Source organism: Hemicordylus capensis, chromosome 2 (assembly GCF_027244095.1).
Source record: "Hemicordylus capensis ecotype Gifberg chromosome 2, rHemCap1.1.pri, whole genome shotgun sequence".
NCBI classification, from domain to species: Eukaryota; Metazoa; Chordata; class Lepidosauria; order Squamata; family Cordylidae; genus Hemicordylus; species Hemicordylus capensis.
The window spans coordinates 360,417,906-360,432,300 of record NC_069658.1 but is presented as its reverse complement, the minus strand read 5'-3'; the positions used below and the strand labels follow the sequence as shown (position 1 = coordinate 360,432,300).

The following is a 14,395-nucleotide window of genomic DNA, read 5'->3' as shown; positions in this document are numbered from 1 at the left end:
CTCTCTACACAATTGCCAAAAGTGTCTGGCTCAGCTTCAAGGCAATCAAGAGATTTTATGTTGTGAAACTTGAAGGGTGTCGTGTGTGCATTTTGCTGCAAATGAACAGCAACATGGCTATCCCTTACAAGACTGTCACATCTCCCCTCCCTTCCAAAGAACATCCAATAACAATCCCATTTCACACAAACCTTCTTGTTGTCCAGGATCAAGGCAGATAGGACACACTTCGTTTGTTTAATGCATTTATATAACACCCCAACTGGTGTCTCTAGGTGCTTTAGATCCTAAAACAACAATCAGATTTTAAAACAATAAAACATTTTAAAGATGATTAAGAACATTTTATGAATTTATAAATTGCATGATTGTGCACAAGAGGTCTTAGCCAACTACATCTCTGGTTGAAATACATTGCATCACATTGTTCCAATTTTAGCTTTATTAACTTGAAAGAAAATCTATTAATCCAGCCATAAGGCTGCAATCCTCTTATACCAAAGTACTAATAGTACTTTGGTATAAGTACTAATACTAATAAGTAGTAATAACTAATAAGTACTAATAGCTAGTAAGTACTAACACTAGAGCAAGGAGTGAGAAGATAGAAACTCTGGGGACAAATTTCAAGAAGCTATAATATGAGATGGTGTCCAAGCAGCAACATCAAAGTGTCACTATCACGTTTCCACCTTTCAAAATACCTTTGACCAAGTTCCATAGCTCTTGAATAAACTTAGCAGTCATGGGATATTAGGATGGATTATTTTATGGAGGAGAATAGATAATTTTCACAGTGGAGGGAAGTAAGAAGTGGAGCCTCCCAAGAATCTGTATTGTGGCCAGTGCTTCTTAATTTGTTCATGAATAATCTGGAAGGAGAAGCAGTGAGGCGACCAAGTTTGCAGATAACAATCAGGGTGGTGAAAACCAAAGCAGATTGCAAAGGGAAGATCCAAAAGAATGTCTACAAACTGGATAACAAAATGACAGATGTGGTTTAAATAAATGTAAAGTGAGATTCACTGGGCCAAAAAGCCCAAAATTTACAAATACGGTGATTTAGTCTGAGTCAACAATGTTTATTTTAATAAACATTTTAATTTTTATTCTGCTTTCCCCTCACATTATTGCCCAAAGTGGCTTTAAAGTCTTAAAAACACTAGGAGGCTCTCCACATGAGCAGTGTGGAGTGCCGAGAAGAGTTTAGCAGGGAGAGCGGGCTTGGCACGCTCTCCCCGCACATGAGCACACCACCCTCCCTGGGTGGCCAGTTCAGCCGCCCACATGATTACCAGCCCTGTCATGCAGCCAGTAGGGGCAGCAGGGGCCTCCAGAAATCCCAGGATGCCCTGCACGAGTGCACAGGGCATTCTGGGGAGACCCCCAGCACTAGGAGGCTTGTTGTTGCCTCCCGGTTGGGGGTCTCCTTGTGAGTCACCACACTGCGGTGACTCACGATCAGGAAAACAGTGTTAGTAGAACACTCGCTCCTCTAACCTCATTTTAGAGGAGGGGGAATTAAGCGGGCTAGATACCGGGCTCCCTTAGCCCACTTTCCAGCAGTCATGAGAATAGCCTCTAAATTTTGTAAGGTCCTTGGGAAAAGGGCTTTTCTTGTTACTCTGCCAAACACCATGCAGACAGATGGTGTTTAGTAAAAAATAAAAAATAAACTATTAATTTAATTAACCAATATTTAATAAAGAGTGTAAGTTTCCATATCATGTTTCTGCCTGTCATGCTGCTTTTAAAGATACAGGAGCTCTGAAACCTCTCCCTCCCTCCCAGCGATGGAAACCCTACTCTTCTGGCTCTGAAATAATAGAAGTACAGTATTTAGAATTAGAATGGCCCTATTCATACGTTACATTCAACACACATACTTATCTTGTATTCGGGCTGACCTGGGTTCCACAATTGGTGCAGAGTCTTTAGCGGGGTTAACCAGTAACCAGTGTTCTAATTTTTTTCATCAGTGTGCAGAATGAGTTTTGTTCTGGGTGGCAGTATCAAGGCAGCGTGCGTGCATGTGCATTCAGAATGGGGCCTTCCTGATTCAACCTGAGTGGGATCTAAAATTAACTGAGCAGACATAAAAAGAACTTGTGAGCATGCGTATGTGTGCACGCCATACAGAGAACACTGCCAGTAATTCCTCTTGTGTGGTTAAATTGGATCATTTTCAGTTTGTGATTCCTGAGGATGTAAATGAGCTACTTGGAACTGTGTGTACTACCAGCTGCTCTCTTGACCCTTGTTCAACATGGCACATATTATCAAGCACGGAGATTGTTGGAGAGAGCCTAGTTGAGATAATAAATGCTTCTCTGAGGAAAGGTAGGATGCCTCCATGTTTAAAGGAGGCAATTATTAGACCTCTCTTGAAGAAGCCTACACTTGATCCCTCAGAGTTGAGCAAATATAGGCCTGTTTCCAATTTCCCATGGTTGGCCAAGGTGATTGAAAAGGTGGTGGCTTCTTGAAAAGGTGGAAGCAGATTATCCAGACCCAGTTCAAACTGGTTTTCGGGCGGGCTTTGGAGTGGACACTTTCTTGGTCAGCCTGATGGATGAGCTCCAAAGGGAAATTGACAGAGGGAATGTGAATCTGTTGGTCCTTTTGGATCTCTCAGCAGCTTTTGATACCATAGAAGATAGTATCCTTCTAGATTACCTGAGGGGACTGGGCATAATAGGGATGTGCAAATTGATTCAGGTACAAATCGATTTGTACCCAAATCTAGCTGATTCGGGTGATTTGGAGACAAAAGAAATCACCCCTGTGGTCCATTGGCTAGATTCGGGTACAAATCAAATCACGCTTGATTTGATTCAAATTGATTCGATATTCAGATCCCTCTTATTAATTCCCCCGGATTCCCAGCTTTCATTAAAAAAAAAAAAAAAAAAAGCTAACCTGTAGCCCTTGTAGAAGTGGAGTTATGGAGGAAAATGTCTGGTCACTATTTTTCAAGTGTTTGGATTCTTTGGTATATAATAACTTTCCCTCAATGAATCCCTATGAGGATTCATTACACATCTTCATTTCTTCTATACATTTTGACTGTCTTTTCAACAGTGCCAGCTGTCAACTGCCATATACCAACTACACCCCAATCCCACCAGCAAGGCAGTGGGGTACTACTTAGTTTATGTTCTAGGATTTTTTTCAAGTGTTTAGGATCTTTGGTGTCTAATAATCTTTCTTAATAATGAATCCCTATGAGGATTCATTACACACCAAAGAGTCTAAATACCTTATTATTATTATTATTATTATTTACATTTATAAACTGCTCCATCCAGAGGCTCTAGGCAGTGTACAATAACGTTTAAAAAACATAAAACCCACAATTAAAACAATGCTAAAACAATATAAAAACAATTCAAAAATGATTAAAACTATTTTAAACCAATTAAAATACTTTTTAAAACAATAACACTTTATAAGCCTTGGAAGGCCAGGCCAAATAAATAGATTTTTAGGGTTCTCTTAAAGGCTGACAGTGAGCCTAAACTGTGGATATCTGCCGGGAGTTCATTCCATAGACCAGGAGCAGCCACAAAGAAGGCCCAGTTCTGAGTCGCCACCAGACGTATCGGTGGCAACTGGAGACAGACCTCTCCAGATGACCTCAATGAGCGATGGGGATCATACCGAAGAAGGCGCTCTCTAAGGTAACCCGGACCCAAGCCGTTCAGGGCTTTAAAGGTAATAACCAGCACTTTGTATTTTGCCCGGAAACATATCAGCAGCCAGTGCAGCTGTTTTAGGACAGGCATAATATGGTCTCTCCAGGTTACCCCAGAGACCAATCTGGCTACCGCATTTTGGACTAACTGAAGTTTCCGGACTATGTACAAAGGCAGCCCCACATAGAGCTCATTGCAGTAGTCAAGACTGGAGGTTACCAGCTGATGCACCACTGTTTTGAGATCATTCTCTTCAAGGAATGGACACAGCTGTTGAATCAGCTGAAGCTGATAGAAAGCGCTCCTGGCCATAGCCTCCATCTGAGATATCATGGTGAGGCCTGGATCCAAGAGCACTCAAATTTTATTTAAATTTTAAGTTTTGCGGAGATGGCAAAACTTACAGTACTGATAAGAGATCAAAATTTGGAAGGTTTTTAAAAAGATTGGAAATCATTCTTACTGTACCTAAAGAATGATTTTCCTAATATTGATTTTTCAACAGGGTTTGAAATTTAGTAATATTAGCAGGTTGAGTAGACTAAAATCGAGTTTGTTAAGATATAGGATATATGTTTTGAATTATTATAGCAAGGGTTAATTGTATAGTTAGTGATTCACATTGATTGGTGAGCTGGAAGTCAATTTTTGTTTAATTGGATGTAATGAGATGTTCAAGATATTGTTAAAATCAATAAAAATTTAAAGCAAAAAAAAAAAAGGATCCAAGAGCACTCCCAAGCTGCGTACCTGTTCCTTCTGGGGGATTGTAACCCCATCCATTACAGGAAGATCTAACTCATCCCTTCAATTCCGATCCCCCACAATGAGCACCTACGTCTTGCTTGGATTCAGCTTCCATTTGTTATCCCTCATCCAGCCCATTACTGCCCGTAGGCAGGCATTTAGGGAGTGAATGCCATTTCCTGATGATGAAGATGATGATGATAAGGAGAAATAGATTTGGGTGTCATCAGCATACTGATAACATCCTGCACCAAATCTCCTGATGACTTCACCCAGCGGTTTCATGTAACTATTAAAAAGCATTGGTGACAAAATGGAGCCCTGAGGGACTCCATATAATAGCTCCCATTTTAAAGAGGAACTGTCACCAAGCTCCACCATCTGGAATCTGCCTGAGAGATAGGAGCGGAACCACTGCAAAGCAGTGCCTCCTATCCCCAATTCCTCCAGGCTATCCAGAAGGATACCATGGTCGATGGTATCGAACGCCGCCGAGAGATCCAAAAGAAGCAACAGAGTAGCACTCCCTATGTTGATTCCCCAGTAAAGGTCATCCATCAGGCCGACCAAGGCAGACTCAACCCCATAGCCCACTCTAAAGCCAGTTTGAAATGAGTCTAGATAATCAGTTTCTTCCAAAACCGCCTGGAGCTGGTTAGCCACCACTCTCTCAATCACCTTACCCAACCATGGGAGATTGGAGACCGGCCTATAACTGTCCATCACTGAGGGATCTAGGGAAGGCTTCTTAAGAAGTAGTCTAATAATTGCCTCCTTCAAACAAGGAGGCATCCTACCCTCCTTCAGCGATGAATTATTAACTAAGCCATCCCAAACAATCTCCCTGCTAGATAAAAGCAGCCAAGTCAGGCAGGGATCCAGAGATCAAGTGGTAGGCCGCACTGCCCCAAGCAGCTTGTCCACGTCATCAGGCATCACAGATTGAAACTGATCCAATCTAATACTGCAAGAGGGATTGCTGGACACCACATAATAGACTCTGCAGAAACAGTGGGTCCAAGTCGGCCCGAAAACAAGAGATTTTGACCGCAAAGAACCCATTGAAAGCATCACAGCAGAACAAAGTCCCCGGGGATTGGTTTGAATTGGGAGGAGCCTGAATCAAACTCCTCACAACCCGGGACAGCTCTGCTGGACGCGAACCCGCAGAAGCAATGCACACATACCAGAATTGGTTTTTTGTCGCACGCACCACCTCCTCATAAACCTTCAAATGGGCTCTATGCCGTGTCCTGTCACATTCAAGCCGAGTTCTCCTCCACTTGTGCTCCAGTCACCTACCTTGCTGTTTCAGACCTCATAACACCTCTGTATACCAAGGGGCCACTTTTAAAGCAGATCGGAAGGGACGCTTAGGAGCGATCATGTCTACTGCCCTGGTGAGTTCCCTATTCTAGGTTCCCACCATGGCATCGACAGAGTCGCTGGCAGGACCAACATCAAAACCCTCCAAGGCTTTTTGGAATCCTTCTGGGTCCAACAGTCTTCTCGGGCGGACCATCTTAATAGGTCCTCCACCCCTGCAGGGCTGGGTTGTGGCGGTGAAACCAACCTTAACCAGGTAGTGGTCTGTCCATGACAATGGGGAGACCACAGGATCCCCCACCCACAGAACATCCCCCTGATCCGAACAAAAGACCAAATCAAGTGTGTGGCCAGCAACATAAGTTGGTCCTGAAACTAGTTGGGATAGGCCCATAGTTGTCATGGCCGCTATGAACTCCTGAGCTGCACCAGACAAGTCAGCCTCACAATGGATATTGAAGTCACTCAGAACCTAAAGTCTGGGTGACTCCAACACCAACTCCGAGACCAGCTCTGTCAGCTCAGGTAGGGAGTCTGTTGGGCAGCGGGGTGGACGGTACACCAACAGAATCCCCAATCGATCCCTAGTTGCCAATCCTAGAAAGACACACTCAATATAAGTCAAATGTCGCACAGGGGCCTGGTAAGGGAAATGGTATCCTTATGGACCACAGCCACTCCACCCCACCGCCCATATCCCCTAGCCTGCTCCACAACAGAGTAGCCTGGTGGAAGAAGCTGAGCCCAAACTGGGCCACTAGCTTCCCCCATCCAGGTCTCAGTTATACAAGCCAGGTCAGCTCCCTCATCCATGATCAAGTCATGGATGATTTCGGTCTTATTCTGAACCGACCTGGCATTGCAAAGGAGCAAGGCTAGGTTCTGTGGGAAGTTGGAACTGCTCCCCGAGGCCAGAGAGCTGACAGGGCAGCCGGAAGTGGAAACAGTTACTAAATTACTCGTTTCCCTTCCCCTGTAACGGCCAGCTGCTCTGCCAACGCCAATTCTTCTATTCCCCACCACGACAGTAATAGCTGCCCCTGAGCCACTGGACACCCCCCCCCCCCCGCATCATTCTGCCCAAGAGAGCCCAAACACATGACAACAGAAGGCCTGGCACAACCCAATAAAAGGGAGAACTAACAACAGACAACCCAGACCTCCAACCCCACCTTATAACCCGCCCCCCCGACCTCAGTCCCACACTGAAGGACCGGCACCAAAGGCCGGCCCCCTTTGGCAGCCGGCTTTGGCGGCCACCTACAGGCGGTCCACCGGCTACACCATTGGCTACGCCTCTAGCATGCCTCCCTCCAATATATGCTGCCAAGGAACTCCAGAAATCTCTCCACTCACAAGAGTTCTCTGGTCCTTGGGGACAGGTGAAACAAGTCAAGCACTCAGAGAGAAGGTACAGGTGAAATAGGGCAGCAATCACAAGCCAAGCTGGTCCTTCGGAAGGTCTGGGGCTGCAAAAACAAACCTCCTCAATCGAGACAAGAATGCGCAGGCAGGGTGAGACGGCTGTTGTTCGTCAGGAGAGGTCAGGAAGCTGACAGGAACTAGCCCCCTCCTCTCTTCACCCTCTTTGATCTCCCACTCCTTAAACATTACTTAAATATAAACTGAGTACCCAGTGGCTTGTGGGTTGGGGGGTAGTTGGAACATGGGATGCCACTAATTCCCCACCCCCACCTGCAAAGCAGTGGGGTCAAAATGAACAGAAGAAATGAAGGTATGTAATGAAGACAACAAAGAATTTAACACTACAAAAATACCTAAAAAATAAACTGAGTACCCCAGTGTGTGTGTGTGTGGGGGTAGTTGACAAATGGCAGTTGACAGTTGGCACTGTCCCATAGGGACCTACCCACCACCCAAATTTGGTGCCCTTAGGACCTTGTTAAGTGGCCCAAATAGGTATTAATCCAAATCAAATCAAATTAAATACAAATCGAATCTGGGATGATTTGGAGGGGGTGGATTTGGCTACAAAACAAATCAGGGGTTATTTGTTTTGGACACAAATCGAATCAAAAAAATCAATTTGTGCACATCCCGAGGGCGTAGGGGGCACTGCTTTGCAATGGTTCCACTCATACCTCTCAGGCAAATTTCAGAAGGTGTTACTTGGAGACTGTTGCTCTACAAAGAGAAAGCTTTGGTGTCCCTCAGGTAGGGGTGTGCACAGAACCGGATGGTCCCGACCGGTTTGAGTCTGGGGTGTGCAATTTAAAAAAATTAAAGAAAAATGTTTACACTTACCCCCTGGGAAGTCATGCAGAGGCCTATTGTCCAGGTGTGATGCCTCCCAAAATGGCCACAACGCTGAGGGGGGAAGGCCGATTGCAGGAATAAGGGAGGCTGGTGTGGGGAGTGGGAACCTCCATGGACACACACACCCTGCTGCCTCGGACAACTCACCAGAGGGAGTAAGAGTAGAAAGTTTTAAAAAAAAAATTAAACTTGAGAACCGCCAAGGGGGGTTCGGTCCGGGGCCAGACCAAACAGGGGGTGGTTCAGTTCAACCCTGAACAGTCAAACCAAACTGGTTTGACACTGAACACATTTGACATCAATCTTGTTTGCACATCCCTACCCTCAGGGCTCCATTCTGTCCCCAGTGCTCTTAAACATCTACATGGAACCTCTGGGAGATCATCTGGGGATTGGGTGCAGGGTGTTATCAGTATGCTGATGACACCCAAATCTATTTCTACATGTCAGCTTCATCAGGCGGTGGCATAACTTCCCTAAATGCTTGCCTTGAGGCAGTAATGGGCTGGATGAGAGATAACAAACGGAGACTGAATCCAAACAAGACAGAGGTGCTCATTGTAGGAAGTCACAGTCGAGAAATGGGATAGATCTGCCGGTTGTAAATGGGCTTACACTCCCCCAGAAGAAACAGGTCCGCAGTTTGGGAGTACTTCTGGATTGAACCCTCTCTCTGATACCTCAGGTGGAGGTGGTGGCCAGGAGTGCTTTCTATCAGCTTCAGCTGGTTCGCCAACTGCGCCCATTCCTGGAAGTGAGTGGCCTTAAGACAGTGGTGCACATGCTGGTAAGCTCCAGGCTTGACTACTGCAATGCACTCTATGTGAGGTTGCCTTTGTACGTAGTCCAGAACCTGGTCTCCAAGTTGTCCCAAAGAGACTATATTACTCCAGTTTTAAAAGAACTACACGGGCTACCAATAGGTTTCCAGGGAAAATACAAAGTGCTGGTTATTACCTGTAAAAGCCCTTAATGGCTTGGACCCAGGGTATTTAAGAGAATGCCTTCTTCATTATGAACCCTGCCGCCTAGTAAGATCTTCAGGGGAGCTTAGTCTGAAGGCTCCACTGGCTTGTCTGGTGACGACTCAGAGGCAAGCCTTCTCTGTAGTTGCCCAGAGCTGTGGAACACACTTCCGAGATTAGAGCTGCTCCATCCCTGTTGACCTTTAGGAAATAACTGAAGACACATCTCTTCTGCCAAGCCTTTTATTTAGTGGTTTTTTGCTATTTTAATCTGAACTTTTATATTTTTAATATATATATTTTGTTTTAATGGTGTAAACCGCCTAGAGACTTTGGTCATGGACAGTAAACAATGCTAAATAAATAAAATAAATAAAATAATAAAAATAAATACAGTCTGTGTTTACTGTACAGTATACTTCGCCCCCGGGGGATTGGTGAACACCCCAAAATTGCTTTCGTGCGTTGAATGGAGAAATTAGCTCAGAGTGGAGCAGTTCCATATCAGAATAATTTTTGTGCAAAGCTTTGGTGCCAGGAAAATGGGCTGAGAGAGTGAATGCTGAAGTTCAAAAAGAAAGAAGGTTTTATTTGAGGGTAAGGGGTTACAGCAGAGTAAGTGAGCCAATTAAAGCAATATTACTACAAAAATACGTTACTGAACAATTTGCAAAGAGGCATTTAACAGAGTCACTTAAAGCAATGTTATTACTAAAAATGTTATTACAAGATTAACCATTCAACTGCTCGGAGGAAATTTAGCTTAATGTCTGAATTAAAGTAGCTCCTAGGCTGACCAGAGAAAAGGAGGCTCAGAGAAACAGGCTCTTGGATTGAAGAGAGAAGAAACAGGGATAGAGAGCCCAGATTGGGGTGCAGCAGTTATCATACAACCTCATTCCTTCCTTTATTGGTGGATGGATCCTTGTAGCTCAGGCACAACCGATGGACCTGTTTCCTCAGGGAGGACTGGGAGGCAGAAAACATCAGCAAGGAATCAAGGGGGTTAGATGGCAGGGGTTGCTCCAAAGAGTGTCTGTTCTCATGAAGCCAGCTCCAGGTAGTAGCAAGGAGGGCTGTGCAGATCAGGTCAAGCAAGAGAGCCAATCTAGGGCCTGGAAGCAAGGGTGGCCAGGAGAGCAAAACACAGTCAGGTGGAATGGTTGGTGTCAGCTGTAGCGTCCAAGTAACGGGTGACTTCAAGGTATGGAAACCAAGTGAAGCACACTGAATAGGGTAGTTCTGGGGAATCTCAAAAGTTTCCATTGTTTGTGTTTTCTGTGTTGCACTGCAACAAAATGAGGCTATTCACACGCTCCACCAAAATTGGGCTGGGGAGCTTAGCGTGATTTTGGTGGACAGTGAGAACCACCGAGCTCGCAGGCGAGCCCAGTGTCCTCCAGGCGGTTAACACACCAAACTACCCCTCCCCTTAAACCAGGTTTGCAGAGCGCTCCACAAACCCTCTGCAAACTCAGGTTTTTTGACAGTGAATTGCTGTGGTGCAGCTCCACGCCGCAGCAATTCACGAGGAGACCCCTGACTGGGAGGCTGAAAAGCAGTCTCCTGGCTTGGGGGTCTTTCCAGCATGCCCTGCGCACTTGCACAAGGCATGCTGGAGCTTCTGGGGGCCACATGGCCCCCAAACTCCCCAGGCCCCGCCAGCTCTGTGACAGAGCCGGCAGTCGTGTGGGCAGCCGCCCAGAGCAAACTGCTCATCTGCGGGGAGAGAGGGCTTAGCCCGCTCTCCTTGCAAACCCCCTCATGGCTCTTCTCACCAGTCATGAGAACCTCAATGTTTGAATGGGTCAAGTGTACCCAGTTATGTAAATAGAGTGAATGGAACTGCAAACACGGTATCTTTTAGATTGGAAGGACCTAGTAAACTAATCAGTATTTTAATGGGTACATCTCTGAGTTTCTATCATCTGTTTAGCTTTCTGATAGGAAAGGAGTTTGCATTGCAGAGCCTTATCTGACTTCCTTTCTGAGGAAATGGTTTCTAGCTTGTTTGAGGCATCTATGGAGGGGAGGTGGTAGACCAAAGTGGGGTCAATCTCTGTGCAGAGAGAGATTAACTTTTGTATGAATGGGGAGTTAACTTTCGTAAGATAACTCTAGAGTGTACTTAGGTATCCCAGTATAGAGAAGGTGTGGGGCTAGTTCCCTTTCAATTTGGCTTTGGAAGCTGCTAAATCTAGGGGTAACTGTCCCGCTGCCTACTAAGTGACTGATCCCCATGTGCAAACAAACAGGAGAGCTCATGATCCTGTGTGGCTCCAGAACATGTCAAGAGTGAGAATCCACAAGCCTGTGGTCTCAAGCATAATTAGAGAGGCTTCTGGGGCCTACAGAAGATCAGTGCTAGCAACAATGCCAAGTCTGAATAGGGCTAATATAAGCCGTCTCAAATTTTAAAAGGAGGAATTAAAAAAAATAAAAAACCACGAGTTAAGTAAGTCATGAAAAAAAGCACAACGATTTATTCTGTACGATTTATTCTGCCCAGCAGCACTCTGCCCAGCTCCTCCACACTTCTTTTCACTCCCTTCCTCCTCTCTATTGAAAGTTCCAGAGGCAGGAATAATGGAGAAGGCGCACTGTCAACTAGAGTAAGGTACAAGTGGGGAGAGGCACCCCACCCTGACGAACGGAAAGAGAGGAGCGAGAGGCAAGGCACCCCGTACCAGTGGGGGAGAGCGAGGGAGGAAAGGACCCCGCTGTCAGGGTGGCAAAGGATAACAGAGGTGTGCAGCAGTGCTATAGACGCTACCGGAAGGTGGGAGATGGGAAGAACAGAGAGCTCCCAGCAGAGCCCGGATGGGTGAGATCAGGGGATTCCGGCTCATCGCGCTACCTCAGGGGCCGAGGATTGGCCTGGAGGCTTTCCAACAGACTGCAGGTGCCTATTGGAAGCAATCGATGTTAACGGCTTGGGGGGAAATGGGAGGGGGGGTAGGAATTGCTTCAGTTGGCAAGCCCCCAGGCCCAGGTAGGCCAACCCTGTGCCCAAAGACAGCTCGATCGCGACATTCCGTTTTGCTTTCGTTCTTTATTTCGTAGCCTGCCCCGCCGCGCTTCCTTCTGTACAAAACGCGGAGAACGCGTGCAGAATAGAGTTGTCACGTTTTGCCGATAGGGCCCCTGCACCTAAAACCGCTGGATGCTGGGAATACACCACCACACGTCGAGCTTTTCCCCCTGTTGAGATGGCTGCAGTCACGAGGAAAGCTTCACAATTGAATGCCATTTGTGTCCCGGCCGGCCAGAGAGCCGTGCCCAGCCCAAGCCGGGCGCGCTGCAGTCACTCCCAGCCTGTCACCCAGTTCTTTGTCCTCGTTCGTGCCTGCCTTGCCTTCCTCTCCTTCTCTTCCTTGCGCTCCCCTCGGCGGGGCGGTCCGGACGCTTCTGCCCCTCCCACCTTCGCTTGCTTTGCCCGCGTTGCCGTCGTGAGGCGGCTGAATTTCTTCCGGCGGGCTTTGCAGGGTTGTGTGTGATTCAGCGGGAGGGTCAGCCAGGGAGCCGGCGCTGACGTGCGGGAAGCAGCAGCGGAGCGGTGGCCGGGCTAGAGCGCAGCGGGCGCTGTGAGTACCTGCGACTAAAAGCGCCCTCCCTCCCCATCCCCATCCCCCGTCTGAATACAGACATTGATTCCTCGCGGGCCTCATTCACCACATGCCGATTGTAAATTAATTAAACACAAAGTGTAGGGTATGTGGGTCTGTGTCTTGCGGCTACAACTCCGTGGAGGATTGACGGAGAAGAAGCCTTCCTTCCTTCCTTCCCTTTGGATGCAGCATCCTCCAAATGGGCAATAACCTCTGTATAGTCTCAGATGTCTCGGGGCACTGAAGATATCTTCTCCCCCGATGCTGTACTCTCTCTGCATAAAACAGTCAACCGCTCCCCAGAATGTAAGCAGAAAGCCTCTTCCTGCCTCCCCCATGCTAAAACAGTACAGGATCGTCTAAAAAAGGTAACAGTATAACGCGGTCTGCTTGCCCTACGCGCTTCAGTCTTTCTGGGCTTGGTGGAACCCCCAAATATACGTTTTTGTGTGTACATTCTCACATACATTGACCTACTTCAAGGATATATTAAGCGTATTGGGAATTTGACGGGGAGTGGGTGTTAAAAACCAAGCTATGATCATGGTGGACAGTCATTCTCTGAGTACCAACCCCCGCTCCCCCCCCCCCGATTTTGTGTAAAACTAATTGTATGAGATGGAATTTTTTGGATAGGACATTCATATCAGTTAATGTGTGGATTTTGTAAAACAATGGATATGGACACATTGGAGGAAAGTGGACACAAAATACCTCTTCCAGCAGCATAGTTTGCTAGTGTTACCATTAGAAAGAAAGCACAAAGCCATAAAGTACTGTTTTTACTCCAGTGCAAAAATATGTAGCTGCTAAGATAATACATTATGAGATAATACAATGTGGCATTATTGCAGAGAACTTGAACAGAATGTGACATTACATGAAAGGATTTGAAGCTGCTGCTCTGGCAGTAGCTGCTGTAAACCTCAAACATCTGGAAGTGACTTCAGCATGGAATGATGAAATCTCCCTTTAAGTTACACACCAAAGATGGCTGCTCTAATGAGGAGGCTGCCGCAACAGTAGACACTTTCCACAAGCGAGCTGTAGTTTTTGTTGCTAGGTTACCTCAGGGTTTATCCCGCCCCTCCATAAATTCATCTTGTAAGGCTGACGTTTCAGACCCCCGACCTATTTCTTCCATTGGTACATATACTGCTTGTAGTGCATTGTGGGAAAGTATATATTGCAGATAAATGCCAATACAAGCTGATTTTAAAAAAGAAAAAGAAATTGGCAACTATTCTCCCTCTTGTTTGTTTGATGTATTGCACCAGTCCTATTTCCCAACCATCAGCTGTGCTGCTGATTCTCTCTGACTGGAACTGCAGGCAGGGGGTACACCGGGGACTGTTTTGCTAAGTGACACAAATGAATTCTGAAATGCACAGCTTCAGTGTCCTGAACATTACCTCCTTCAAACTGCCATAGGTGGAGTTTCACTAGAAGCAAGGGGAAGGGACTCTGAAATCACATAGTCTTTCTGACAGTCTTCTCCTGCAGAAGCTACTGCATGACTGTCATTTTCCTGCCAATTCTATGCAGCATTTTCAGTGCTACTAATTCCCACCCACCCCTCTTTTTGACATGGCTGTCAGAACTGTGCACTTCAAGGTCTGAGTGCACCTCTTGTTCATATAGTGTTGTGGAAGTTAATCTGTGTGGCTGCCGTGTACAACATTGATACCTTCACAGAGGTTATCTGCAATGATGCCAGTATGCTGCTGAGTCAGCAGGTTCATACTTGGAGCTGCTTTATTTACAGTGACTAAAACTA

At 46.2% G+C, this 14,395-nt stretch overlaps 1 protein-coding gene across 3 annotated transcripts in view; it reads left to right on the top strand.

Annotated features, from left to right (window-relative positions):
* Window positions 1-11,780: 11,780 nt before the first annotated feature.
* SFXN1 (sideroflexin 1) overlaps window positions 11,781-14,395 on the top strand; it is a 44,024-nt gene continuing 41,409 nt past the window's right edge. Inside the window, exon 1 of one of the 3 annotated variants that reach the window (XM_053299394.1) lies at window positions 11,781-11,912. Coding sequence is in view for 1 of the 3 variants with exons in the window: in XM_053299392.1 (XP_053155367.1) it covers window positions 12,846-12,986 (141 nt within the window). In the remaining 2 variants the exon portion in view is untranslated. The other 2 variants (XM_053299393.1, XM_053299392.1) reach the window with 2 other exon arrangements.